We start from the raw sequence: 24,811 nt of genomic DNA on the forward strand, positions 1-24,811 counted from the left end.
ACCGGGACGGGGAGAATCCGCCTGGATTTCGTTACAACTGAAATAAACAATATTTGGGGTTATTGAAAAAAAAACCCAACCCCAAACTGCCCCAAAACCCCCGCAAATTCCTCCCTCCCGCCCGCGGGCAGCGCCGCTTCTTCCACCGCAGCCGCCGCGCCCTCTGGTGGAGCGGGACCGAGGGGACTGGGCCGGTCCGGACCCTCCCCTGCCCCGGAAACTCTCGGGGTGCTCCGGAAGAGGCGGCGGAGCGGCGGAGGGAGGGGGCCGGGCCTGGCGGCAGCAGCAGCAGCGGAGGCGGAGCCCGAGTGTCCTCATCGCTGGCGCTGGAGCGGCCGCCGCCGGGCACCGGGGAGCGCGGTGGGGATCGCGGGCCCGGCGGCCTGGGCGCGGGCGGCAGGATGCTGCTCTTCGTGGAGGTGAGGCGCGGCGGGGCGGCCGCGGGGCCCGGGCCATGTGGCGGGGAGGCCGCGCACGCCGCTCCGCTCCGCGCTGAGGGGGAGGGGACGGGGCTGACACAGCAAATCCGGGGGCGGCGGTGGCGGCGGCCGCGGGCCCGGCGGGCGGTGTGGGGAGCGAGGGGAGGGGGAAGCGGGAGCTCTGGAAGGTTCCGCCGGTGCCGGGGCCTCGGCGCGGGGGGTGAAAGGCACCGCCGTGACCTTCCGGGGGAGCCGCCGCGCCGCGGCCTGCCGTGAAGGTTACGCGCGGCGCGGGCCCTGGGGCGCTCGGAGCCGCCGCGGCGGCCCCGGTGGGCGGCGGGAGGGACTCGGGGGGGCTCCCCGCGGATCGAAGGGGGTCGAGGGGTGGGCGGTGGGGAGCAGCGGAGCGTCCCGGGAGCACGGGGCAGCCCCGCGGGGCCCAGCGCCGCCGCCTTGGGATGGGCCCGGGCGCGCTGGGAGCGGCGGCGCGGTCCGTGCGAGGCGGCCGCGTTGAACGCGGTAATAAAATCCCTGGGGTGGAAGGGACCGGGGAGGGGGTTGTGGCGGCAGACGGAGGGGAAGGAGCCCGGCTGCGAGCGCGGTCTCTCCGTCCCCAGGCGTGGAGGTGACCCGGGGGAAGGGGGGGGGAGGCGGACGGGGCCCGGGCCGGGGTCGGCAGCCGCTGCCCCGGGCGGTGTTTCCCCTGTTCTCGGCGTTTCACGGGATTCGGTAAAGCGGTTTCAGCCGTTGCGGGGCAAACCCAGGGAACCGCGCGGCGGCCGTAAACTTTATTGTAAGTTTTGTCCGAAAACGTGCGGAAAGCCGAGAGCTGCCCCGGGTTAAGCAGGGGCTGAGTGGGGGCAGCAGCAGCGGTGAGCTCAGTGCAGGGCTGGTGCCGGGGGCTTTCACACCGACACCAGCGTTTTCTGCAGTTAAAAACCTCTACTTAAAAAGGTTCGGGAAACGCTGCCCCTTTCTCAAACCAGCTGCCTCGGTTTTGAGCTGAGTGATACTGAATTTGTGCTGGGAGGGAAGATGTCGTCGACATGGAGTGATGGGTCTGAAGAATTTGTTTTTTCAGTGTTTAACTCGAAGAGGAACTGCCCGGTGACCCAGGCTGAGAGAGGGAGAGAGGAGCTGAGCCTGTGGGATGGGGTTGGGCCCTCTGAGTGGGTTCTGCACCGGGAGCAGTTGGGCTGTGGATGGGACTTGGGCTGCTCCGAGGATCCTGGGATCCAGCAGCACATGTCTGGGGGTTCAGGGAATGTCTGGGGGTTCAGGGAATGTCTGGGGGTTCAGGGAGTCCCTTTAAACCAAAAACCTGGCTGGATTCGGTGGCATTGTCTGAGCTCCTTCCTCCCACTGATAGTGCTGTGGGTCAGTTTCTGTCCTCTCCATTCAAAAAGCATCAATAATGTTGAGTTTTGTGCTCCTGAGGACTGTCTGGACCTCCCAAAGGTCCCTTTTTACTGCCAGGACAGGGAACTGGAGCTCTTGACCAGGTGTTCTGGATGCTGGGAAGCAGGGAGCAGCCTTTACCTCAGGATCCTTGGGGTTTGCCTGAAAAATCAGGTCCAGAACCAGGTTGTGTCAGAAGTCCTGGAGCTTTCAGGAGGATGAGCTGACTTGCTTGAGCTGTCTGTGTTTTATTTTAGACTTCACTGGAGTGAGCATGTGGTGGTTATTGTGAACTGATTCTGTGGAATTCTGTTTTCCTTTAATATCTTTTAGCTGCAGAAACCTGCAGGGAGGGAATGGTGTGAGCCTGGTGCTGGTTTTCATGTGTTACTCTTTGGGGTAGGTCTTGTTTTTCACTTGCAGGCAGGACCATCATGCTGTTACCAGGCAATAACAAAGGTGCATTGGGAATATTATTAAATGCATTGTGGAAAAAATGTAATTGCTGACAGCTGGCTGTGCCTGCTTTGGGTTTTGCTCAGTGGGGGACGTGTCACTAATTCAATATATTGGGAAAAATTTATGCATTTCACCTGGGTGAAACACTGCCCTGGTTGGTGCCAGCAATATTTTCTAGCTATTAAATCAGGAGTGTGTGAAGCAGAGGGTGTTGCTGCCCTCTCTCAGCAGGTCAGGCTTCCTGCTGCTTTCCAGGTGACAAACTCCCCAGGTTGTCCCTGGGGGATGGACACCTGACACAGGTGAGGGTGTTGCCATCTTCCTGCAGCACAGCTGTGGGTGTTGCCATCCCCCAGGGATGGAGGGGATCCCCCCCTGCTTCTGGGGTGCTGGTCCTGGCTGATGAAAGAAAGAAATGCTGCATCCACTGGAAGTGACCCTCTGGTGACCACTGAAGTTAATTTGTGTTTTAAGAGTTCCCTGGAACAGTCGGGACACGGAGCTGCTGTTAGGTGATACCCTGCAGTCAGATCCAGAGGGGTTCTGTGTGGTGCTTTGGGTTTGCCATCTGCTTTTTTTGCTGCTTTGGTTTGTTTCACAAGCCTGGGTGAGCTCTGTGGAGGTCACAGGTAACTTTGCTGCCCTGGGTTTGAGTCTGCTGCAGCTTTCCCTCCCTGTCACATCCCCCAGCCAGCACAAGGCTTCTCTTTGCCAACCTCCATAGGTTTGCTGACCTTCAGTTTTTTTTTCCCCTCTGCTTGCATTTTCACTTCTGGAAAATGTTTGGTTTCTCACCTCATAGGTTTTATTAAATTCTCTTCTAGATTTTTTTCACTTGGATTCCTTTCTAGAGGGTCCCTCTGCTCTGGGAAGTCTGTCACAACCTCTGAAGGTTTTGGTTGCGGGATAATTGGAATTATTATTAAATTAATATTGTTATTAAAATAGGGCCCTCTGAAAGATGTTTCAATGATCAATTTTGAGGGATTGCTGGAGGGAAATCTTTGATCCATATTTGCTGAAAGTAACACGAGCTGGAGGGAAGCTCTGCTGAGGAAGACAGCTTTGTCAGCTTGTGGCTACCAGTGAGTGTTCCTAACCTTTGTAACTCTGTAAAGCTTTAACCTCAGCATGAAAGTTCCTGATAGCAGCTGGGTGGAGTGTTCTGCAGCCAATCAAGTGGGCTCACTATTTGTTAGCCTCAGTTAAATAAGCAAGAATTTGTATTTTGGCCTCCTCTTTGGAAGAGCTGCTTGCCAGAAGCAGGGCACACTGGATTTTTAAAAAGCTTCTGTAAATCAGAGACTTTTTATCCCCTCTGAGGTGTCTTGCTCTTAGGAGGCATGAGATGAGGGCTGGGTTTGCAGAGTTGCATTACTTGTCACTGAGTGTTCCTGGAACAAAGAGGAAGGAGCCCACGCTCTGGTTCAGGTGTGTATTTCAGCCCTTGCATTAGTGGGTCCACTCATTGCTTTATCAGCCCCATCTCTGGAGTTTCTTGGTGCTTTTCTCTTGGCCCTGTGGTTTCTGACTTCTGGTACTTGGTGCAGTGAGTTACATCATCAGCCATGCTCAGAGTTCCTTTTTCCTTCTGACTGCTTCCAGAAGTGCAGGAATTTCCCTCGAGTGTTTCAGTTTCACTTTATCACCATTAGCCCTGAAAAAATTACTTCCAGCTTCAGTTAAAGCTGACCTCAAAGATGCAAAGTAGTGAGGCAGTGTTTATTATTATAAAATAATCATCTCCTGAACCTGTCCTTTTTTTTTTATTATTATTATTATAAAATAATCATCTCCTGAACCTGTCCTTTTTTTTTTTATTATTATTATAAAATAATCATCTCCTGAACCTGTCCTTTTTTTTTTTTTTTATTATTATAAAATAATCATCTCCTGAACCTGTCCTTTTTTTTTTTTTTTTATTATTATAAAATAATCATCTCCTGAACCTGTCCTTTTTTTTTTTTTTTTTTTTTGTGGTGATGAAAAGTAAACTAAAGGAAATGAGATCTGATGGGTTGCAGTTCTGGAGCTGGTGGTCCAGGCAGTGGCAGAGGAGTGATCAGCAGCTGAGTTTGGAGTTTTGAACCTCAACTCTATTAACAGGGAGAGTTTGGGGGTGCAGCAAGTGCCTGGGTTTTTCTCTTAAGGTGGTTTTGTTGGAGAACAACTGCTCAGAAAACTAAGAAGGAAAGTGGACATGTGTCCTGTGAACTGTTTCTAGTTCTTCTTTCTGTTTCCAGCTACATTTTTCTGTTAAGATGAACAAAGGGGGCAAAGCTCCATTGCTGTGTGGATCCCACCAGTTGCATGGGGGGGATTTTGAAGCCCAAAGAGGGCCTTGTAGAACAGTGATTTTTGGTTTGCTTTTTCTCATGATTGTGTTGAACCTCTCCAGTGTCTGGGGGCTTTTTGTTACTGAATTTGGGCTTTTCCTTGTAGCTTTTGAACTAGGTGTGACCTTGGCAGAGGAATTATCTCTTAGGCTATTGCAACTCCTTCCTTATCCTTTTGAGAAAATGTTTGAGGCCTGGTAGTAAACTACTCCTCAACTTCAGAATCCAGGAGGCTGGCCTCTCAAAATCAAATTTCCTTATTTGTGAGGCACGAGCTGGGATTAGTGACTTTTGCCTGTTAAATTCAAGCAAATGGTGTGAGTGAAGTGGACTCTTGTTCAATGTCTGAAGGAAACTGTTAAGAGGAAACTCTCTGTGTTGCTCATAGGGTGTTGGGAGAAGTCTTTGGAAGTGTGCTTTTCTTGTCTGTGTGGAAGGAGTTAGATTAAGCCTGGTGGAGCAAAAGCCATGATGATGGTTGTCCTCTCTGCTGCTTCTCTTCCAGGACTCCATACCCAAATGTTTTTGAGTTTCTGAGTAGCTCTCATAAAGGGACCTTGAGGGGCACCATCTTTGGCTGTACAAACAAATGGTGCTGTGTTTATTTTTGCCAGGTTCCAGACTGGGATCCAGCACCTTCCCCTCGTCTGCCTCATTGTTTACTCTCATTAATTATGGTCCTTGTTGCCCAGTGTCAAAGTGAGTTGAACCTGTTCCCCCCCTTTCCCAGCAGGCTGTCGTGGTGTGTCTGTTTGTCTTGGCACTTTGGAAACTTTTAACATCCTCAGTTACAGGTTAAAGGAAATGATGAGTGTGCACTGATGTGGATGAGATGTAGATAAAAGTCATGGGGAAATCAAAGTCGTGAGTTTCTTCTCCTTGAAATATGTTTTTCTACCTTCCTTTCTAGGAAGGGGTCTGGAGGAGGGAAAATTTCCCTTTCTGGTGAAAGGGGGCTGGAGCAATATGCCAGTAAGCTTGTGAGTTCCCAGAGTCCTTGCCTGCTAGCTGCTCCCTCTGCTGCTGTTGTCGGATGTCAATAAAGAGAGGTTGAAGGCAACACTTCTAATGGAGGTAGAAATGAAGTACTTGGAAAACACCAAGGATTTTCCTGTTTTGATTAATGAACAATCACATAGGTGCTGAATTAGTGGGTTAGACCCTTGAGATGTGGAACTCTCTAGCGAATCATTAAATTCACCTGTATTGTCTGGCTCGATTGCTGCAGCACCCCTTTGCTAACTGAAGTGTTCTGGTCTCTCCAGCAGGTGACATCGAAGGGTGCTGGCTTGAACCCCAACGCCAAAGTGTGGCAAGAGGTACCCCAAGGGAGTGGTGAGGCTGTGCCACCCACAAATGGCACCGAGCACTCGTGGCAAGAAACGGCGGCTGCCCAAGGGGCTCAGACCGAGGGTGAGAGGCACAACCCCCCCTTGCCAGGGAGGTCAGCAGTGAGAACAACCTCTTGCTCCTGAGGTTGTTACCCTTGAGGAAACAATCGTCTGGGGATGGTTGGCTGAGGGGTGAGCTTTGGGTAGGGGGTTCGAGGAGGTGTCAGAGCTGTGCCAGGACTGAGAGCTGCAGCAGGGGCCCGGTGATGACCAAGTAACGCGCTCAGAGGGGCAGGAGGTGCTAAATGTGTAAAAATGGATTTGGGACCTGCCTGGTTCACCATGGCTGCACTTTAGTGTCTGCTTGACCCTGTGAACGGGAAGATAAGATCTGAGGGCCACCTACAACAAGATCTCAGATCACCAAGTGCTGCTCCTTTGGGCAGGAGTAGAGGCTGCAAAGCATCTGTGGTCAGCTCCTTGTAGCTTGTGCCCTGCTCTGTTCTGAGCATCACTCACAGTCCTGTCATCCAGAACTAAATATTCCAATAGTTTAACTCTTCGGATTTGGCTTGGAGTTGTTACAAAGCCAAAACTCACCCCTGAGGTTCTCGAGTGTTTGTTGTAAGGCTGGTAGCCAAAATTTTTGAGATAGAAAATATTCAGAAGTTTTTCTTAGGGTTTTGTGTTGATGGGGTCTTGTTTTGCCAGGTAACATAGAGATTTCAGAGGAAAGCTGCAAGCAATATGAAGTGATGTATTCCCCATCTTGTGAAGCCCCAAGAAATGGCACAGGAGTTGATGAAGCATCTGCAAATGGGATTGTCTTAGCAACTGAAGATCTTGGATACCAAATCTATGAAGTGTCTGGTGAGTGCTCAAGTCAGACACCACTGTCAGTATCTGTAACCCTTCAAAGTCTGCTGCACTTCTGGTGTGACTTGTAAATCCTGAGTAGGAGCTTTGAAATGTTCCATTCAAAGTGTATTCAAGAAGATCCAAGCCAGCCATGGCACTTGGCCAGGGAGGTGAAAACAGCAAGATCTGAGTTGTTTTGAGAGGTGTAGCAGGGTGGTTTTTCAGTGTGTCTCATGACCTTTTCCTCTTGGTCTTACCCAGGATTCATTCTTTTTGTTGTGCCATGGCATGACTTCTTGCCTTGTACTCTTCCTGTGAAACAGATCTGATGGTGCTTGTGGTAACTTTCAGGTGAAGGCAGCTCCACTGTGTCCACAGAAGACATCAGAGAATGTTTGAAAAAGCAACTTGAATTCTGCTTCTCACGGTACAGTAAATAAAACTTTGTACAGACCCTTTATTAAAATTGTTGACCAGTTTTTCCCTTTTTTGGCTTGATATGTGCTGTAGTCACCCTAGAAATGTGAAATGTGAGGGAGTGAGCTGGTTGTGATGTGAAACAAGATTTGCTAAAATGCTGCACAACCCCCTGGTACCTTTCAGCTGTTCCAGTCCTGTCTGTGCCTCACAGCTGTGAGATGTTGATGATTTAGCTGTGTATTGTTTCTGGCAGGTTCCTTTTTGCAAGTTAACATATAGAGCCCTGTAACTTCCATTATGTTTTTTAGTTTAGTTATTCTGTTTTTTGTTGATCTGCTAGGATTTTTTCCAGGAGAGAAAGTTTGAGTACCAGAAAGTTTGAGTACCAGAAAGTTTGAGTACCAGAAAGTTTGAGGACCAGAAAGTTTGAGTACCAGAAAGTTTGAGTACCAGAAAGTTTGAGTACCAGAAAGTTTGAGGACCAGAAAGTTTGAGGACCAGAAAGTTTGAGGACCAGAAAGTTTGAGGACCAGAAAGTTTGAGGACCAGAAAGTTTGAGGACCAGAAAGTTTGAGGACCAGAAAGTTTGAGGACCAGAAAGTTTGAGGACCAGAAAGTTTGAGGACCAGAAAGTTTGAGGACCAGAAAGTTTGAGGACCAGAAAGTTTGAGGACCAGAAAGTTTGAGGACCAGAAAGTTTGAGGACCAGAAAGTTTGAGGACCAGAAAGTTTGAGGACCAGAAAGTTTGAGGACCAGAAAGTTTGAGGACCAGAAAGTTTGAGGACCAGAAAGTTTGAGGACCAGAAAGTTTGAGGACCAGAAAGTTTGAGGACCAGAAAGTTTGAGGACCAGAAAGTTTGAGGACCAGAAAGTTTGAGGACCAGAAAGTTTGAGGACCAGAAAGTTTGAGGACCAGAAAGTTTGAGGACCAGAAAGTTTGAGGACCAGAAAGTTTGAGGACCAGAAAGTTTGAGGACCAGAAAGTTTGAGGACCAGAAAGTTTGAGGACCAGAAAGTTTGAGGACCAGAAAGTTTGAGGACCAGAAAGTTTGAGGACCAGAAAGTTTGAGGACCAGAAAGTTTGAGGACCAGAAAGTTTGAGGACCAGAAAGTTTGAGGACCAGAAAGTTTGAGGACCAGAAAGTTTGAGGACCAGAAAGTTTGAGGACCAGAAAGTTTGAGGACCAGAAAGTTTGAGGACCAGAAAGTTTGAGGACCAGAAAGTTTGAGGACCAGAAAGTTTGAGGACCAGAAAGTTTGAGGACCAGAAAGTTTGAGGACCAGAAAGTTTGAGGACCAGAAAGTTTGAGGACCAGAAAGTTTGAGGACCAGAAAGTTTGAGGACCAGAAAGTTTGAGGACCAGAAAGTTTGAGGACCAGAAAGTTTGAGGACCAGAAAGTTTGAGGACCAGAAAGTTTGAGGACCAGAAAGTTTGAGGACCAGAAAGTTTGAGGACCAGAAAGTTTGAGGACCAGAAAGTTTGAGGACCAGAAAGTTTGAGGACCAGAAAGTTTGAGGACCAGAAAGTTTGAGGACCAGAAAGTTTGAGGACCAGAAAGTTTGAGGACCAGAAAGTTTGAGGACCAGAAAGTTTGAGGACCAGAAAGTTTGAGGACCAGAAAGTTTGAGGACCAGAAAGTTTGAGGACCAGAAAGTTTGAGGACCAGAAAGTTTGAGGACCAGAAAGTTTGAGGACCAGAAAGTTTGAGGACCAGAAAGTTTGAGGACCAGAAAGTTTGAGGACCAGAAAGTTTGAGGACCAGAAAGTTTGAGGACCAGAAAGTTTGAGGACCAGAAAGTTTGAGGACCAGAAAGTTTGAGGACCAGAAAGTTTGAGGACCAGAAAGTTTGAGGACCAGAAAGTTTGAGGACCAGAAAGTTTGAGGACCAGAAAGTTTGAGGACCAGAAAGTTTGAGGACCAGAAAGTTTGAGGACCAGAAAGTTTGAGGACCAGAAAGTTTGAGGACCAGAAAGTTTGAGGACCAGAAAGTTTGAGGACCAGAAAGTTTGAGGACCAGAAAGTTTGAGGACCAGAAAGTTTGAGGACCAGAAAGTTTGAGGACCAGAAAGTTTGAGGACCAGAAAGTTTGAGGACCAGAAAGTTTGAGGACCAGAAAGTTTGAGGACCAGAAAGTTTGAGGACCAGAAAGTTTGAGGACCAGAAAGTTTGAGGACCAGAAAGTTTGAGGACCAGAAAGTTTGAGGACCAGAAAGTTTGAGGACCAGAAAGTTTGAGGACCAGAAAGTTTGAGGACCAGAAAGTTTGAGGACCAGAAAGTTTGAGGACCAGAAAGTTTGAGGACCAGAAAGGTTGAGGACCAGAAAGGTTGAGGACCAGAAAGGTTGAGGACCAGAAAGGTTGAGGACCAGAAAGGTTGAGGACCAGAAAGGTTGAGGACCAGAAAGGTTGAGGACCAGAAAGGTTGAGGACCAGAAAGGTTGAGGACCAGAAAGTTTGTCTAGCATTAGCTGTGAATGGTGAATATTTAAGCCTGTAAGGTGTAAGTAAAATTCAGGATTTTTATAAAATAGTGAACTTTTGTTGTTGCAGTGAGAACCTTTCAAAGGATCTCTACCTGATGTCTCAAATGGACAGTGATCAGTTTGTTCCAATATGGACAATTGCCAACATGGAAGGCATTAAGAAGCTGACGACTGACATGGACCTTATTCTTGAAGTTTTGAGATGTAAGTTTGGCTGTTTGGGGCCTATAAGTAGAACAAAGAATCCTTCTGTGCACGATGTCCAAGACTAAGCTAACTTTTTATATTTTAATTTTAGCTTCTCCTATGGTACAAGTGGATGAGAGGGGGGAGAAAGTCAGACCAAACCACAAACGTTGTATTATCATTCTCCGTGAGATCCCTGAAACAACACCTATAGAGGTAAATATTATATGGCAAAAAAGCCACAGCAAAACCTTGTCATTGTTATCCCATCCCAGTATTAAAATGCTCTTAAGTAAACTTTTTTCCCATCAGAAATGGAACTGGCCAGGCTTTCCTGCAAGGAAGCTTGAGCTGGTCTCTTTCAGATCCGAAAATCAGTCCAGGGCATACCTTGGAATTTAGGCTGAATTTTTGTCCCAGCAGTAACTTTTCTTGAAGTCAGACAGTTGTTTTGGCAGCAAGAAATGTTACTAGACATTTCTCATTTATTGTGACCCAGTGTGAGCTGAGCTCCTTATGTTCAGAGAAGGGAGGATAATAAAATTCCTACTGATATTTGGCTAATGGAATGATTTAGGTTTTTTTTTTTTCAAGTTTCAACATGGGGTGTTTGTCTACTTGCATTTTTAATTCTTTTAATGCAAATGTTGAACAGCTGCTTTGCTCTCTCTTGGAAATCTGATTATTGCAAAGCTGTCGAGTTGCCTTAATTTAGAAACATTTGTTAAAATCATTCTTGTCAAGATGACTCTCCTGAACTAAAGCTGTGCTTTTCTGCCTCTTCCCTGTAGCAGTTCACTAGCTCTACACTGGTTTTGATTTCCTTGCCAGCTGGGCTTGCTGCTTTTTATTTTTCAGTCAAAATACTGAACACTGGGCTGGTGTTTCTGGGTTCAGAACCAGGCAGAGGGGAATTTGGGCTCTGGTGCAGGGAAAATGGCAGCTGAGGAGCTGGAGTATCAGTTGCTGTTGATAACGTTCAGTTTACAGCTCAGAGCAAGGTCCCCTGTAACTGCCTGATGTTTTCTCTCCTCTAGGAGGTTAAGGCTCTGTTTAAAAATGAAAACTGCCCCAAAGTGATAAGCTGTGAGTTTGCTCACAACAACAACTGGTACGTTACATTCCAGTCGGATACAGATGCACAACAGGTGAGGCTGCCTCCAGCTGTTAATGACATCTCAGTTCTGTTACTGCTGCTTCCCTTGCTCAAGAAAATGACATATGTGCCTTGTGCACTAAAAAGAAGCATTTACTTGCTGATGGCCTTTTTATTTTAAGAGGTTATTGGAATGTTCTAATTCCTGAGAGGCTCTGGGGTTCCAATTCCCTTGTCTGCCTCTTGCCTCTGCTCTCCAGACATCTGGAATGGTAAATCTGAAGTGTTAATGAATTTAGCTGAGATAAAAGGGAAGCTGTTATATTGCTACTCCTTAATATTAAATCATGCAATACCCTTTGAAAAGTACAGTTTTTATCAAGATATTCTAACGTTTAATCTTTTTTGTATCTGCAGGCATTCAAATATTTAAGGGAAGAAGTGAAAACCTTTCAGGGCAAGCCAGTAATGGTAAGGCTGCTTTATATGAGTTTTTCTGTTTGAATTGATTCATAGATCAATCAGTGATTTCTTTATTTCTATTTGTGTGGTGGGGAGTTAGCAGTGGGATGGTTTGTAACCTTTGCTCTGAGTGCTGTTAGCAGAACAAGGTCATGGGTAGCTTTGAAAAGTTCAGTGGCTGCTGGTTCCTCCCTTGAGGTGTGAAATACATCCCTGTTTTGTCTTCCCCTCTCCACTTTCCCTGGAATCTGGGTCTGCAGAACTCAGGAGAAGGGACTCTTGCCATCTTGAGTCTCTAGCTTGACTTAGCTGCTCTTACAGTGAAGGTGGAAGCAAGATGTACTGTGAGAGGAACTGTCAAAAGTGGAGAACCTGTGTGGTGACTGCAGTAGGAAGCAGAGTTTAGGTTAAACCTGACATTCCTGAGCTGAAGCAGCACCACGTGTGTCCTTCCCTCTGGATTGGATTTGAGAGTTCTCATTTGCAAGCAGTAATCAACATGCTTCCTCCTCACATCTCTTCTGGTACCAGTTCAGTAGGAAGATTTCCTGTTCTGTGCCTTTTCTCCCAGCTGACCTGTGTGGTGTGATTTGGTATCTTGCAGGCAAGGATAAAAGCCATCAACACATTTTTTGCAAAGAATGGTTACCGGGTAGTGGATTCCAGTGTCTATCCTCAGCCAGTCCAAACACAAGCACAGTTTGCCTCCCCACTCTTTATGCAGCCTGTATATAGTCCTCAGCAGTACTCTATTTACAGCATTGTGCCTCAAACGTGGTCTCCAAATCCTGCACCTTACTTTGAAACACCACTGGTGAGTGAGAGCTGCTGACAGCCAGGGGAACTCAGACCAAACCAGCAGTCAGAATTTGGTTAACAAATAACAGGGTTAGTGGGCTTCTCAGCTGTGGGTTTTCTAGGCTGTGACACCCTGTGTTCTGGCGTGGCCCTGGGAATGCCAGGCTCTGTGTTTCACTGTTGGCTGCCATTTATTTCAAGAAGTTTTGGTGTGGAATTCTGTGAGCCAGGGGTTAGTGGTACTGGAGGAGCTTTGTAGCTCTTCCAGGAATGGGAGGGCTCTAGTGCTGAAGTGGATGTGCAGCCTGATAACCTGGTGGGGGTTTTGCTTTAGTAGGGAGTTTACAGCACAACTGGGTAGGGTAGCCTGGTGTAAAAGGACAAACAGAGCAGATGAATGACTGCTGAAGCTGATCTCATGAAACTGCAAACGTTTTTCTTTTTTTCAGTTCAGCCACTGAGACTGTTCTGTCTGTTGCAGGCCCCCTTTCCTAATGGTGGATTTGTGAATGGCTTTAACACACCAGGATCATATAAAACAAATGCTGCTTCTCTGAGTATAGGTCGCCCATTCCATAGAAATCGGTAAGAGAGCTCTCTCAGTTTCTTCTCTCTGAGAACTCGACAGTCCTGAGCTCCTGAAGAGTTCCTTGCACTTGTAAAATGCAGTGCTGTCTGCTGGGGCTGGGTTACTTATTTTGGTTATCAAATATGCATGAGGTTTCTCAACATGATTGATGAAATTAAAATCAAGGTGGCAGCTTCAGATCCTAAAATAATGGACGTGTGTGCTGGAGGGAACAATGGTAACTCCTTTAAAAACCTCAGAGGAATTTCTGCAGAGAAATAAATAACTTCCTCTTAAGGTAATACTTGTAATTCTGTTTGTTATAGACAGATTATAAACTCCTGCAGTACAACTGTGAAGCTTTTCCTGTTGTGTGATTAGTCTTGCAGAGAACCATTCAGTTTATGCAGCTGAGAGTTGCATGCTCTGACTGCTCTGTGCTGGAAGTGCTTGATGCTGAGTCTGTTACTGTAATTTATTTGCTTTATCCCCATCTTTGCTGTTAACTGTAAGGATTCAAGATATAAACACTGGGAAGGGGGGGGAGGAAACAGCTTTATACTTGCTAGATCAGTCCTCTGTGAATACAATGGAGTAGTAATCTGTTTGTGTGGGTGGAAATTGTTTTATTTGCCAGCTCTTTTGCTGTATTCAGCATATGGGCTGGTGGCATGGGAATTGCTTTTTATGCTCTTTGAGAAATTGGTTGACAGCTGCTGGTACCAGAAGTGGGTTGTGGTGCAGATAAGGTTGCTGGCTGTTGACAGAAGCTGAACTTTGGAATTTGGTCTGTGGTGACTCAGCAGAATTTTAAGACAAGCTGTGAAGCTGGTAGTATGACTCTACTTGGAAGGTGGTGTGGTTGGTTGAGTCACAGATGCTCAGCTCCCACCTAAGATCTTTTTATTAAGAGTGGGGTTTTGTGCCCAAACTTAAAGCCTGTAAAACTCTCACACATGGGCCCTGTCAGAGGTACAGGTGGATGCTGAAACTGTTCAAGAATTGTATGTACTCAAGCACTAACATCTTGAAACACCCACATGTTCAGTGCTGCCTTACAGATCACATCTGTTTAATCCTGAAGCTTTGAAACCTCTTCTGGGTACGTTAAGACTTTCAGATGTAAAACATCAGTCATGGTGAAGTCACAGCTTCAGGGTCAAACGTCTGCAGGTTCTGTTCTTCTGTCTTGGTTGTCTTATCTTTCCTGCCAACCTTGCTCAGCCGTTGTGCTAGTCCAGATCTTTGGTTTTGTGGCAATAAATCCTCATATTTTGGAAGCAGACCTGAGGTACACTTAGCAGGGTTGCTTTGCAAACAGGAGGCTGCCAAGGTAACCAGGAGGCCCAGCCTAGAAGGTTTGGCCCAGTGATGATCAAGTATCGCGCTAAGAGAGAACAGGTCCAACAGCTGATTGTCTGGGCAGCCTGCACCTCATGCTTTTCCTCCTTTTTTTTTTCTCTTTCCCCTCACCTCTCCTTTTTTCTTTTTTCTTTTATTATATTTTGGTTCTCTTCCTTATTTTTCTTTGTCTTTTCTGCTTTGCTCTTCTGCCCAGACAAGGCTGTGGCCTTCTCAATGACGGGTAAGATTATGAGATCTGAGGGCTGAATGATGGCTTGGAGAATCTTCTGTTTGAAGAATGGATTGAACAAAATGGAAGAATTTTGTTAACCTACCCTCCTCCCAATGTTTTTTTGCTGCTAGAAAACTTTTAACCTTATCAGGGCCTTAAAACTAGTTCTTAATGCTTCTTAATGCTGTGAAGTGTGAATTAATCTCTGTTCAGTGAATTGCAGAGGGGTTTGTGTAGAGAGGTTAATCCATCTGCTTTTGGGTTTCTGTCCTGGCTCCTTAACCTTGATTTCTTTTGTCCTACAGGCAGTTAATAGTTAAGTATTGGATTTTTTCTCTGTAGCTAAACATTTGTTTAAACCCATCATATTTATTTTGCCCTGATTTGTTGCATCATCCTTGTGGGAAAGGAAGATAAGGTCTTTGTAACAGAGAATCCTCAGTGCTAATATTGGTTAAATCAATATTTTTCTATCCAGCCATCTAAAAGGTAACTTAAAAGGTCTTGGGTAAAGCAGATCATTTTTGACAGCTCAAAATCTTTTCCTCCCACCTTAAACTTGCCAGGCCAGGAGGGAACAAGTCTAATTGGTAGAAGCTGGAAGGAAACTACCTCTTTGGAGGCACAAGGCATGTCTTTTTTTATTCAAAGGAAGTGCAGCTTTAATGATGAATAATGAACAGCACAACTACCTGAACCAACTAATCTACAACTCCCTGAAAGGAGGTTGTAGCCAGGTGGGGGTTGGTCTCTTCTCCCAAGCAGCTACCAGTAAGATAAGAGGTCTTAAGCTCTGCCAGGGGAGGTTTAGGTTGGATATTAGGAGGGTGATCAGACATTGGAATGGGCTGCCCAGGGAGGGGGTGGATTACCCATCCCTGGAGGTTTTTAAGAAGAGGTTGGATGTGGCACTGAGTGCCATGGTCTGGGAACCACGGGGAGAGTGGATCAAGGGTTGGACTTGGTGATCTCAGAAGTCCTTTCCAGCCCGGATGATTCTGTGATTCCGTGTGTGTGATAATGGGATGAAATGTCTGGAATATTGTGAACTGCAGAGGCAGTGTTGTGGGTGTTTGATAACAGGAACAATGAGACTTGGATCCTGGCTTTTCATTCTCTTGAGAAGGGGTCTCAGCTACCCTAGCCTTATCCTCCCTGTTCTCTTCAGCCTGTTTAGTCATCATGTACTCATGGCCTCTTGTTTCAGTTCAGTTTTTCCACGTGTGGCCAGATCAGTTTGTTCCTCAGGCTTGGCTGAGCTCTCCAGATCATTTTCCAGTACCCTGTGCCTGTGCTGCAGGCCCAGAAAACTGAAGAATCCTTCTTTGGCTTCTTCTGGCTCTTCCACCCCTCTAGGTTTGGGTTTTTTTGTTGGCTGGTTAGATTTCAGAGAGGGGTGGTGGTTCCTCCCCTGCCTTGGTGGCTGTTGCGCTGTGATCTCCATGTTTTCTTCAAATCGCAACACTTGACAGGAGAGGAAGCTGCAGGAAAACTGTGAGAAAAGGAGTAGGTGGAGGTAAGGAAGAACAATTCCTTTGTTCCTGACAAATGTGTGTAGGAAACAACTTCTCCTATGGAGCTGCATTACTTAGACCTTTTTCCTTTCTTGTTGGCTACAAACGAAGTGCAGTTGGTGCTTGTTTTGTGTTTTGTTCTTTAACCTCTGGGTGACACAGCTGCTGCTCTGTGTCCTGCAGTGTGAAGCCTCACTTCCGATCCTCTGCCAGCTCAGAACACTCTGTGGAGGGTCCAGCTGCCATCAGTCCCCTGCCCATGGGGGAGGGACCACTGAACAGAACCAACTCCAGGAATTTTCTTATGGAGCGACATAACAGCACGTTAACTGGGCACCAAGACCAAGGTTATTCCCAGAAGGATTCTCCCACGGCACAGATGGAGCAGAATGGAGATTATGGCATTGGCAGGGGCAGGTAAAGAGCTGCCTGTGCTGCTTTTTTGCTGTAACACAAGAGTGCAGTTGGGTCAGGCTGCTGGAGGTTGAAATGACTCGTGCAAGCCAAGGATCATCAACCACTGGCACAATAAATATCTCTGTGAAGACTGACCAGGAGAAAACTGACATTTAAATAAACCAGGCGTGATAAATACTTGCCTGGGAGTATCAGTGCTGCCTGCCTGACTGTACAACTATTAGTTATTCTGACAAATGCCTTGCAGTAGGGTAGTGAGGTGCCTTATTTCAGAATAACTGCCAGATTTGTCTCTAGAAATGAAAGGGTTGTTGAAGGAAAGTTTCGTGTTTCTGTCACTGCAAATAATAAAATCATCAGCTGGGGAATTTGTTGCTCCTAAACATTGTAAGATCCACTGGTTTTACCTTTTGTCTGTTTATTCAGGATTTAGACACTTAAAAAGGTGACTGAGGCAGATATGTGAGAAATTGCATGAATTAAGTTTATTACTATAGAATTACAGGATACTTACTCTATAACCTTGCAGTCTAATTGTCACTGTGTCTGTTCAGATAGTGCCCTAAGTCCCTCTAGGGGGAGAGAAAAGAGAAATTGTTGCCTGTTTTGGCTCTGTTCCAAGAGTGTCAGAGCTTTGACTCCTCCTGAAGATGGAGAACATCCCAGAACTGTATCTTGAGAACCATCAGCAGGCTGCTGTAAATCCCCTGCCACAGGCTCCCCTTTGTGCAGATGAGTGTGCACTTCAGCCAGATGAATGGACTTACTCACTTTTTTTTTTTTTCCTTTAAAGGAGGAATGTTTTCAGAGGTCGGAGGAGACGAGAAGATGAGCGAGTTTCAGTAAGTTCCACTTCCCCTCTTGTGAGGAGCTGCACAAAGTGCAATGTGTTGGCTTTGCATTTATTGAAGGAATGGCATTCTCCTTAAATTCCCTGATTTAGTGTTTCCAGGAAATTCCCTGACACTCTCTCAGTGATTTTAAGGCTAGGTGTTATGGCTCTGTTAATGGATATTTTCCTTTTCTAGAGACCTCAGCCTTCAGCAGAAACAAAGACCCAGACACCAAAGTTTGACTTGCTAGCATCAAATTTCCCACCTTTGCCTGGCAGCACAGCAAAAATACCAGGAGAGTCTGTGCTGGAGAGCAGGATGTCTGATATTGTTAAAGGAGTCTGCAAAGAAAAGGTATTAGCTCTGCTCTCTTGATAAGGACCTGAGTAGCTTTTGGAAATGACTAAATTTGCAACACTATTGTGTGCTAAGTTTAAAGGTGATTTCTCAGGTGTCTTGATGTGATGTGTTGGGGAAGAATTTAAGCAAAGGTGTGATCTTTATGTATTTTGCAACTTTGTGCAGGAAAGCAAAGACTTGCTGCCCAGCTGTCCAGCTCCTGCTCAGGAAGAACAGACACCCAGCACTGTCCAGCAGCCTGTGACAAGTGTGAGTTCACCAAGTCAGACTGAAGCTGTGGTGTCAAGGTATGCAGATTGCTTCAATTGAAAAATCTTAAAATTCTTACGTTTTAGCAAAGACTCTAGCTGGCTGGTGTCTGGCAATGTGGCAGTAGTTTTTGTTGTTTCTTCTCTCTCTGGTGGGCAGCTTCTCTAGCTGGTGGAAAAAATGGAAAAAACCAAATCATGGTGGTAAATGGCTGTTCCATCCTGTTCTGCAAATAAAGCTCAGTTGTGACTTCAAAGGAAGAAAATGCTTTCTCACACGTGAATTTCCGTGTGTGCAGCTTTTCATGTTAAATTATTCTTGCTTTAACAGCACAGTTCAGCCAGACAGCAAACCAGAAGAGGTGTCTGCTCAGAAAGATGTTACAAGCCATGCTTCCCCGCCAGCATCTGTCTCTCCTGTCAGTGCTGCAAAGCCACCAAGGACAAACACCACTTCACCCCCTGCTAATGCAAGTGCAGCTCCTGCTTTGTCGCTGCAGGTAAGGCCCCGAGCAGGAGGTGTGGGGGAGATTCTTCTTGCATGTTCTGCTGCAGCACCTGGGACCTCCTCTGCTGCAGTTTGCTGCAGCTTTGGGGTAACCGCTCGCTGCACGACTTCTTGCTGCTGTGCCTGGGGTGGGCTGGAAGAGCAGGGTGTGGTTATTCAGGGCTGTAGACCTAGACCTAAACCTAGACCTAAACCTAGACCTAGACCTAAACCTAGACCTAAACCTAGACCTAAACCTAGACCTAAACCTAGACCTAAACCTAGACCTAAACCTAGACCTAAACCTAGACCTAGACCTAGACCTAAACCTAGACCTAAACCTAGACCTAAACCTAGACCTAAACCTAGACCTAAACCTAGACCTAAACCTAGACCTAAACCTAGACCTAAACCTAGACCTAAACCTAGACCTAAACCTAGACCTAAACCTAGACCTAAACCTAGACCTAAACCTAGACCTAAACCTAGACCTAAACCTAGACCTAAACCTAGACCTAAACCTAGACCTAAACCTAGACCTAAACCTAGACCTTAGACCTTAGACCTTAGACCTTAGACCTTAGACCTTAGACCTTAGACCTTAGACCTTAGACCTTAGACCTTAGACCTTAGACCTTAGACCTTAGACCTTAGACCTTAGACCTTAGACCTTAGACCTTAGACCTTAGACCTTAGACCTTAGACCCTAGACCCTAGACCTTAGACCCTAGACCCTAGACCCTAGACCCTAGACCCTAGACCCTAGACCCTAGACCCTAGACCCTAGACCCTAGACCCTAGACCCTAGACCCTAGACCCTAGACCCTAGACCCTAGACCCTAGACCCTAGACCCTAGACCCTAGACCCTAGACCCTAGACCCTAGACCCTAGACCCTAGACCCTAGACCCAGACCCCAAAACCTAAACCTAGCTCTTCTCCTTGGTCCCAAAGGAGCCACGCAAGTTAAGTTACGCTGAAGTTTGCCAGAAACCCCCAAAGGAGCCTCCTCCCGTTCCCGTGCAGCCTCTTCGGGAGCATCGCACCAACATCGTTCCTCCTGCCAAAACTGAAGAGAACGGCCCAGCTGAGAAGGCTCCAGAGAAGGCTCACGAAAAGGTTGAAGGTCGAATGAAGGATTATTCTGGGTTCCGAGGCAATGGGCCTCCCAGGGGAGCTGCTGGGAAAATCAGGGAACAGAGGCGCCAGTTTGGACGCAGATCATCGCCTCAGGGAGCGCCTCGACGCGTCGGCAAGGAGCAGTATGTGCCACCCCGGTCACCAAAGTAACACTTGTCCAGCCAATTATTCTCTTTATTTAATTAGAGCTGTGGACTAATGAGCAGCAAAGGAGACTGTGAGAAAGAAGTATACTCTTGAAGGGGAATACTGAACTGGAGCATGGCTTGTGTGGAGGAATTGTGGAGGGTCCCAAAATTCATCTCTCAAAAGTGATTTCGCAAATGCTGGAGGATTCCAATCGATATAAATATAGAGATTATAATTTTTGTATTTTTGTTTTTAATTTGCAGAGGGTTTCCTGCTTGAAATCAGTTTTGGGGTTGTGAAAACTAGCATTTTGACAAAGTGAAAGAATATGAATTGACAAATTAACCTGTCCCTCAGTATAGGAGGAAAAGGATAAGAGAATATTATTTTTGAAAAATGAGCATTTCTGTAAAATTAGAACTTTTTTTAACCTATTTAACATTTGGCTTGTCGGATGATGTGTCAGCCATTGATGGCCTTGCACTGCAGAGCTCATCTGCAGCTGAGGTGCTGGGTCAGTGTGTGAGTGGAATGAGTGCAGCCAGATACTGTTGTCATGACTTAGTCACTGATGATGAAAACTGAATGTACTACTGTAGTAAACTTTGTGTTTCCAGCTTGAAGTGTAGTCTCTTGACCTTACTAATGATTCATTCAGAGAGCTTTTTAAACTAAACTGAACTTTTGCAGGATACTGGATCGTAGAGCATGCAGAGAGCAAAACTTGTCTTCTAGATGCAAGTAGAGGCAGACTGGAGCACGTCAGGATTTTTAATTTGCTCTTTTTCTTTGCCTCCTTTCGAGGGCGACTTCTTAGCTTTTGTTTTTAATCTTGCTTGTTACTTTCTCTAAACTCTTTATTACAGACTTCTGTGCATTTATTTTGGCATTTTTGCCTGAGGCAGGCCCAGTATTGGATTGATGAGTGTCTACACAGTACATGATGATAGCTTGACAAGTAAAGAGCCTGGAATTCCAGTGGCAGATGTGGAATTCTGCCTTGCAGGTGGGAGCTCTGGGCAGGGAGTTCTGCCATGGCCCACCAGGGCTACTGAATGGCTAGCAAATCAGAGGCTTGGCTAGGTTTTCTGTATACTGACCTATCTTTGTGTTCTGGAGTAGGGTGTTGGATGCTGTATAGGAGGAATCAGGGTTTGTATCTGCTGGGAACTCACTGTTTACAGCTGATGTAGTAGCAACTGACTTTTTTTTAACTGTTTAAGTGGAACTAGAGGTAAAGAGTTAAAGCCCTCGTGTTCTGAGAAGTTACTTGAAAGGTAGCATCTTGCCTAGCTGTATGCTGACTAAATTTGCAACACTATGGTGTAGTAAGTGGTTAAGTTTAAAGGTGATTACCATAATGATTGAAATAGGAAAAATTCAGTGCATTAATCTGCCAAAATCAGCATGCCAGGGTTCAAAGTTCTGTATAAAGTGGTAGGGAAAAGTAGCTTCCAGCAGTAAGAATCACACCATTTTTGGTTTTTTAATTTTTTTTTTTTTTTTTTTTTTTAGTGAATAGCAAGTGTACAAATTTAAAGTTGTGAACACTGGAAAATGCAATTGTGATATAAACCATAAACATCTTAGTAATATATGCTAGTGTTGCCATTAGAATGAATGTAAGTGGAGGTTAAAATAACTGTGAAAATCTTCATTTTCTGATTTCTTAGCCAGATAACCCGTGGCGACTTCTGACTCAGTAGGCATTCTCTATCAACTGCTTTGAGAACACTCATATCTATTTTTATAAATATATATATAAAGCCAGAGTTGTCATTTCTCTAACTTATTATTCAGCTTGGCAATTGCTTTGATTTGATTCATAACATGGTATGATGTATTTATGCAGTTAACTGTTCATTTCTACGCATGTTATATATATACATATATATATATATAAAAAAAAAAAAACAACACCAAAATCATTATTCACTTTTAAACTACCTGTACTGGGTTTGGGAGGTTTTTTTTTTTTCTAATTTGGTAAAAAAATTGTTGATCACATCTACAGTTTAAGGATGCTTACAGAAACCTTCTCCATTTGTCTTGTTAATGCTACGTTTGTTGGAATGATAGAGAGTTAAGTATTAAAGTTCTGAAATGAAGTGGATTCAAAGTTAACTTTTAATAATTGTAAAGGTTATAAGCAGTTACTGCAGTTAAACTGGGAAAAAAAAAATCTGTATGATAGTCACAGGTATTTAGGGTAGATGTGCACTGGCCTTGCAAAGTTGAGGAAGTGTTGGGATGCCAAGAGCTGCCGTGAGCTGTTTGCTGTTCAGGTGAAGTTTTTTGGGAAAATGCTTGTGCAGATGTTGCTCCTTGGCCTGGAGGTGAAGGCAGCTGTTGGTTCTGACCCACGCAGGCATCTGCGTGCAGTGCATAGAGTAACCTTGTAGTGCTGAAAATGTTAACAGTTGTGAAATGTAACTTCATTTATTAGATGTGGAAAAAACCAAAAAAAAAAAAAATAATAACTGCAGTTCAATTTTTTCTTGTAAGGTGACTGGGAAAACTTGGTGGAAAGGATGCTTTTTATGCCCTGGGTGTGCATTTTCCAGCAGCAGATTATGGCTCTTGTACAGTGTATGCAAATAAGTCTGTAAAACTGTTGGCTTTTTCCAGCATATTCAAACTTGTATCAGATTAGGGCGCTCAGAATTATTTATTTAATACCTCCATGCAAGGATTTAACTTTAGCATTTCCCTTCTCCCTTTTCCCCCACTGCCATTTATAACCGTGGGGTTTGTGTTTTTTTGTGTTTTGGTTTTTTTTTTTTTTTTCTTTTTTCTCTCTTTTCTTTTTCTCTTTTGTGTGTGTGGCGGGGGGGGGGGGGAGGGGGAAAATAACCAAGTATAAATATAAAGGCTGTGAAAAACCATAGTTTTGTGTGCAAGTTCTCCTGCAGTACTTGTATTGCATGGCAAACCTATAACTACCAGGCTAGCTGCTACATTCTCATCCCCGTGATGGACTCAGGCAAACGATTGTGTCTCCACCCCCCCAGTTTGCTGGTACTGGGGGAAACTGGGACAAAGCAATCGTTGGGGAGCCAGCCTGCCTGCTGGTATTGGCTCACTGATCTCATTTGAGTTGTTTTATCAGCAGAGGTGAAACTGTCCCTTGTTCAGTGTGCACTTGAAGTGACAAAGAGTTCTCCGTGGTTCCTTTTTTTGGTAGCTCACCACATGATGTACAGACAGACTTCCCTACTCTGCTGATATTTGACACCAGAAGGTGCAAATCACATGTAACTTTCAGTTTTACGAACTGTGACTTGTTTTCAGAATTGATTTTTTTTGTTTGTTTGTTTTTTTTTGTTTTTTTTTTTGTTAGCTACAGAAGTATACTTCCCCAGTTTAAGTTCTTTTCCAAATTATTGTGCATGGAAAAGATTGGGCCACTCTCTTGTACTTCTGGGGAGTGAAAAGAGAAGTAATTCTTTGCATGAGATAGTAAAATTAAAAGTACAAGAAGTTGTTTTTTTTTTCTTTTGATTTCTAAAATTAAGTTAGTTTAATAGTATCTTACATTCCTGCTATCTTGTTTTTTTTTTTTTTTTTAAAAAAAAACGCCTGGCACAGTATGATGGTGCAGTTTTAGCAGTAGGTTAAAAAGAAAAAAAAAAAAAAAAAAAGAAAAGAAAAAAAAAAAAAAAAAAAAAAAAAAAGAGTAACCCACTCTATTAACCAGAAGAGAAAGATGATACTGTGGCAGATCAGTAGCAAATAAGTGACTTAATCGATGCTTTACTGTAGTTAAATAGCTATGGCCTTACTACTTTGTCAATATCAGCTTAATTGTCTTGAAAATGTCTGCTATTTTTACTGTTACCCAAGTGACTGTTCACCTGGGGTAAAATATCTGGTATGTACAGATGATATTTTAAATTTGTAAAATGCACCATTGTATTACAGACGATGCAACAGAAATGCACTTCGGGGGGAAATTGCTTCTGATAAGTTTTTTTGTAAATCCTTGATTACTACAGATATGCAATAGAATTTTTGTTTCTAATTTTGATATTTCCTTCTGAAACATAAGATTGTTGCCATTAATCTGAATGATTTATCATGGTCTTTGTGTGTATATATTACATAGAGTCTGAGCTTCCTTTAGGATGGTACATAATTTTGGTTTGTTGTAGCATTTTAGTTGGCTCTTCTCTTAAGTGCCTTTAGTGTAGGCACTTCAAGAGGTTAATTGAGTCTGTTTTTAATGTACAGTTGGGAGGACTTGAAATGGAGTTAAAGCAACTTATTTCTGAAAAAAAAAAAAAAAATCCATCTGCAAACTAACCTGTAACAACTTTAAAATTTTATATTTAAGAACCAGAGGTTTATTTTTATGGAGCTTCAGTTATGAATACAGTTTCCAAAAATGCAACTTCAAATGTAAACAGACTGTGCATAAATGGGTTTTGTTCTAATTTTTATAGAATACAAAATACTCAGATAATATATTGAGCTCAAGTTAATTCAGACATCTTGTTCCTCCCGGATGAATCCAGCTTCCCCTTGGCATTTATGATCTCTCTTCAAAGTGGTAGGGCTTCAGTGAAAGGAGAAAAAAGCAACCTATCTGGCTTCTATATTTTGTCTGTTCTGATATATTCCTGTTGTCAAAACTGTCCAAAACAAAATTTGTGTAAAGTAGGTTTATGCTTTAAATGTTAAAATGATAATACATGTATTTGTATTTGTTTTTGACATTGCCAAGGTGCTATGGGAAATTGAAATAACAGTTAGAAAAATAAAGCTGATTTAAAAGACAAAAAAAACCCCAAACCTAACCCAAACCAAAAACTATACCCCACAAAAAAACCCTAAAGTCGGACTCTTAATTCCTATTGTGCTGTTGAAAGGGTCTCTCTCCCTCTGGATACCTCACCTTGACCTCGTCCAGCTTGCAAGCACCTCAGCACCTGCTTTGCTCTCTGGGGACCCTGACCTTTGGGTTTTTTCCCCCATTATTCCTCCTAAGGGACGGGGTTCGGTAGAACTGTGGTTTCTTTTAGGGAACCAAAATGACAGCGAAGCGAGGCCTTGCTCCCCTCCCCGAGCTGTCACAGGCACCTACCTCTGCCTTTCCTGAGCAGCCGCCTTTCAGGTAAAATTTCTCGAGCAGGGCGAGCAGAGAACGCGTGTGTGGGCTCTTTTATCAGGTGTTTTTAGATGCAAGTTCAAGGGCCCTGGGGGTGGCCTCACCCCTCCAGCAGTCGGGTCCCTTCTTCCCCTCAGGCGCCTCCAAAGGAGCGGGCGGCGCCGGCGGCCCCTGAGGGAACGC

The 24,811-nt window shown here is 44.9% G+C and overlaps 1 protein-coding gene and 2 long non-coding RNA genes across 8 annotated transcripts in view; 1 reads left to right on the forward strand and 2 right to left on the reverse strand.

Annotated features, from left to right (window-relative positions):
* Positions 1 to 173, reverse strand: part of LOC139789079 (uncharacterized) — a 4,548-nt gene extending 4,375 nt beyond the window's left edge. Inside the window, exon 1 of the long non-coding RNA XR_011723024.1 lies at positions 1 to 173. This exon is cut by the window's left edge and continues 523 nt beyond it. This is a non-coding gene — a long non-coding RNA (uncharacterized lncRNA).
* An 88-nt stretch (positions 174 to 261) lies between these two features.
* Positions 262 to 24,305, forward strand: LARP4 (La ribonucleoprotein 4). 6 transcript variants are annotated; one of them, XM_071729509.1, is made up of 17 exons: positions 262 to 419; positions 5,523 to 5,686; positions 5,878 to 6,025; positions 6,655 to 6,813; positions 7,153 to 7,228; positions 9,776 to 9,912; positions 10,007 to 10,110; positions 10,932 to 11,042; positions 11,408 to 11,461; positions 12,057 to 12,266; positions 12,732 to 12,835; positions 16,092 to 16,325; positions 17,119 to 17,167; positions 17,354 to 17,512; positions 17,684 to 17,805; positions 18,098 to 18,266; positions 19,207 to 24,305. In XM_071729509.1, the coding sequence occupies exons 2-17, from the start codon at positions 5,681 to 5,683 to the stop codon at positions 19,540 to 19,542; spliced, it is 2,178 nt and encodes a 725-aa protein (XP_071585610.1). In that variant the 5' UTR covers positions 262 to 419; positions 5,523 to 5,680; the 3' UTR covers positions 19,543 to 24,305. The 6 variants fall into 6 exon arrangements, with proteins under 6 accessions (XP_071585610.1, XP_071585608.1, XP_071585609.1 ...); XM_071729511.1 differs by lacking the exon at positions 262 to 419 and adding an exon at positions 2,870 to 3,361; XM_071729507.1 differs by lacking the exon at positions 5,523 to 5,686.
* Positions 18,051 to 19,295, reverse strand: LOC139789080 (uncharacterized). Its single transcript, XR_011723025.1, has 2 exons — positions 19,176 to 19,295; positions 18,051 to 18,444 (listed from the first exon to the last, which is right to left on the reverse strand). It is a non-coding gene; the product is annotated as an uncharacterized lncRNA (long non-coding RNA).
* Positions 24,306 to 24,811: the final 506 nt, after the last annotated feature.

The sequence above is a fragment of the Heliangelus exortis genome, chromosome 31 (genome assembly GCF_036169615.1).
Source record: "Heliangelus exortis chromosome 31, bHelExo1.hap1, whole genome shotgun sequence".
Lineage (NCBI taxonomy): Eukaryota > Metazoa > Chordata > Aves > Apodiformes > Trochilidae > Heliangelus > Heliangelus exortis.

What these genes read in the sequence shown, in the direction of transcription:
- LARP4 (XM_071729507.1), top strand. An exon ending in TATTCTTGAAGTTTTGAGAT is followed by an intron (nt 9,913 to 10,006) that starts GTAAGTTTGGCT and finishes TTTTAATTTTAG; the next exon opens with CTTCTCCTATGGTACAAGTG. An exon ending in TATGGCATTGGCAGGGGCAG is followed by an intron (nt 16,326 to 17,118) that starts GTAAAGAGCTGC and finishes TTTCCTTTAAAG; the next exon opens with GAGGAATGTTTTCAGAGGTC.